The sequence below is a fragment of the Myotis brandtii genome, unplaced genomic scaffold (assembly GCF_000412655.1).
Source record: "Myotis brandtii unplaced genomic scaffold, ASM41265v1 scaffold579, whole genome shotgun sequence".
Taxonomy (NCBI): Eukaryota; Metazoa; Chordata; class Mammalia; order Chiroptera; family Vespertilionidae; genus Myotis; species Myotis brandtii.
Genome location: NW_005370171.1, coordinates 702,104 through 705,040, shown reverse-complemented (window position 1 = coordinate 705,040; position 2,937 = coordinate 702,104). Strand labels below are relative to the sequence as shown.

The 2,937-nt window shown below is 62.0% G+C and overlaps 1 protein-coding gene across 1 annotated transcript in view; it reads right to left on the bottom strand.

Moving 5' to 3' along the window:
* The window catches only part of SDK1 (sidekick cell adhesion molecule 1), a 339,428-nt gene that overhangs the window by 13,397 nt on the left and 323,094 nt on the right, over positions 1–2,937 (bottom strand). The window contains exons 30-31 of the mRNA XM_014549990.1: positions 2,718–2,907; positions 1–94 (exon numbers count right to left, since the gene is read on the bottom strand). Coding sequence (XP_014405476.1) covers positions 1–94; positions 2,718–2,907 — 284 coding nt within the window. The remainder of the gene's footprint in view (positions 95–2,717; positions 2,908–2,937) is intronic.

The following is a 2,937-nucleotide window of genomic DNA, read 5'->3' as shown; positions in this document are numbered from 1 at the left end:
ATGATGCCGTTTGGCTCCTCCGGCGGCTGCCACACGATCCGCACCGACGTGAGCCTCACTTCCGGGAACACCAGCCTCACTGGGGGGCCTGGGGCTGGAGGCGAAGGAAGTCTCGTGAGCCGGGCGCCCGACGATGCTGTCTGGGCCCCTGACACGGTCCGTGCGGGTCTGGGAACTGGACACACAGTCACTGCACCGTGACACCGTCCGTGGGGACACGCCAAGTTCGGGCGAATAGCTTTGGATCTGACCGGCTCTGTGTGGCTTCCCAGTGGTTCTGAGAAACCCGCTTCCATCAGCCGCCTGCTTTGTGGTGCTCGGCCAGGCTGGGAGCCGCGGGGCCAGACCAGCCGCTGGGGGGCCTGGCGTGGATGTCAAGGTGAGGGTCAGGGAGTGGGGAGGGGGGCAGTGGGTGTTGGGGGTCGTGGACATGGCAGTGAAGGGAATTAGCGTTTGGGTGTTGAACTACAAGCCTATACACCTAAAAATTACATACTATCATTGACCAACGCTGCCCCCGCACATTTAATAATAAAACATTTCACCAATCGGAGCCGAGTTCTTTTCTGGGCTTGACATCTGCAAGGCAGGTGCCAGAGAAGCAAGAATTCAAAAGCCACTCCCAACTCATGGAGGTGACAAACATGGACAAAATGCCACGTGTACTGTCATGCCCTGTCCCAGAGGGTGGCCATGCACGGTGCATGCAGTAGGTCCTGCTGTGGCCATGCACGGTGCGCCAGCGGTTCCTGCTATGGCCATGCACGGTGCGCCAGCGGTTCCTGCTATGGCCATGCACGGTGTGCGCAGTAGGTCCTGCTGTGGCCTGCTGCACGGTGCACACAGTAGGTCGTGCTGCGGCCATGCACGGTGCGCGCAGTAGGTCCTGCTGTGGCCTGCTGCACGGTGGGCCAGTGGTTCCTGCTATGGCCATGCATGGTGCGCGTAGTAGGTCCTGCTGTGGCCCACTGCACAGTGCACACAGTAGGTCGTGCTGTGGCCATGCACAGTGCACACAGTAGGTCCTGCTGTGGCCTGCTGCACGGTGCGCCGGCGATGGGGACAGCAGGATGCGGTCGGGCCCCCAGAGTCAGGGTTATGGAATTGGCCGCTCTCAGGACGTCCTGCTGTTCCGGCGGGATCCGGGAGGGGCGGTGGGCGTGTGATCAATACTAACTACAGTGCCGTGTGCCAGGCATCCCGGGCGCGGCTTCTGCCTGAGCCACTCAGCTGAGGACAGTATTTGATATTTTCAATGTGTGATGACCCGTGGGTCTGGGTAAAACAAGTGTGGGGAAGCGGCTATGGCTCACACGCTGGGAAGAGCCACACACGCCCCAGCCCGACGCGTCTCGTGTGGCCTCGGCCCCGGCGCCGTCCCAGGGGAGAGCGTCACTGGGCACAGGCCGACCTTCGCTCTAGGGAGAAACCGTTCCGACCGGCTGAACTTTAGGGCGGTTTCTAAAGCCCCCCCCGCCCCCCACGCCTCACTGTGCAGCCTGGGACTCACGAGGGCTGCGTACAGTCCAGAGAAACAGCCTCGGGACACGTGTGCCCTCCCGTCCACAGCTGCCAGGACGCTGCGCTCCGGGAGGATGGACGGACTGATGGACAGACAGGCCGACGGCAGCCCGTCCCTGCCAGGTGTGGCCACAGTGCCCCTCCCAGGGAAGGGCAGGACAGGACATCTGGGGACTAATTTCATTTCGTTGGTGAAGATGTTTAAGGAAATCTACCACTGCCCACCCGGGAGCAGCGGGACGTCCCACACGGCCAGGACCTGGCCGGCATGGCTCAGTGGTTGAACGTCGACCTATGAACTAGGAGGTCACGGTTCAATTCCCAGTCAGGGCACATGCCCAGGTTGCGGGCTCGATCCCCAGTGTGGGGCATGCAGGAGGCAGCTGATCAATGATTCTCTATCATCATTGATGTTTCTCCCTCCTCCTTCCTCTCTCTGAAATAAAAAATATATATATTAAAAAAGAAAAAAAAAGGAAATCTACGTTGTTTTTCCTCCGCAGCTGCTGTGGGCAGGAGGGCTGGCAGACGAGGGCCTCCCTCGGACAGGCATCAGGCATGTGCGTGAGGGTGGGAAGCAGCCGCCTGCAGGCGCAGGGCCCTGCAAAGAGGGCGACTGCTCACAGCCGAGCGAGACGCCCATGAGCACCAGCCGCCCGTTCCTGGGTGCAGGTCTGGAAAAGCGCGCTGGGTGCCGGGGCCCCGAGCGGCCGCCCCACACGCAGGTCAATGACCTCAGATTATGCAAAGGAGGGTCGTGGGCACCAGGACCCCGGGCACCTGGGCAGCAGTGACTGGATGGTGCAGACCCCACCAGAGCGGCCTTTCCTGCCCGTCTGCTGCAGTTACCACGGAAACCCGCGCAGGCTCATAACTGGCCCTAAAAACCCACTCCCGCTGCAATTGGCCACCCAGCTGCTCCGTGACTGAGAGGCAATTCTGTGCTGTTTTCCTCCACTGAAAAGAGCAGTGGTCGGAAACCGAGTTGGAAATGACACCGGCCCACACGGTCTGCTGTGCCGTCACTGTCCCCGCGCTTCCCTGAGGGGTGGGGGGACTGTGGTCACACCTGGCAGAGGATGGGCTGCCGTCGGCCTGGCTGTCCATCCGTCCATCCTCCCTGGGAGGAGCGGCTGTGGGAGGGGACACGTGTCAGAGGCTGCTTCTCTGGGAGGGGGAGGTGCACCGATACTTACCGTCGTCCTTGGTCCGCTCCAGGACCAGCGGCGCGCTGGCCACCCCGTTCCCGATGCGTGTGAACGCCAGCACCTGCAGCTCGTACAGCACGAACTTGCGCAGGCCCGTCAGGAGTGCCGACTGCGTGTGGTTGCCGCGCACCACGTGGCTGCTGGGCTCGGGGTCCAGGTCTTTGGCCCGGAACAGGATCTGAAGCATCAACACAGGGGGTGGGCGTGA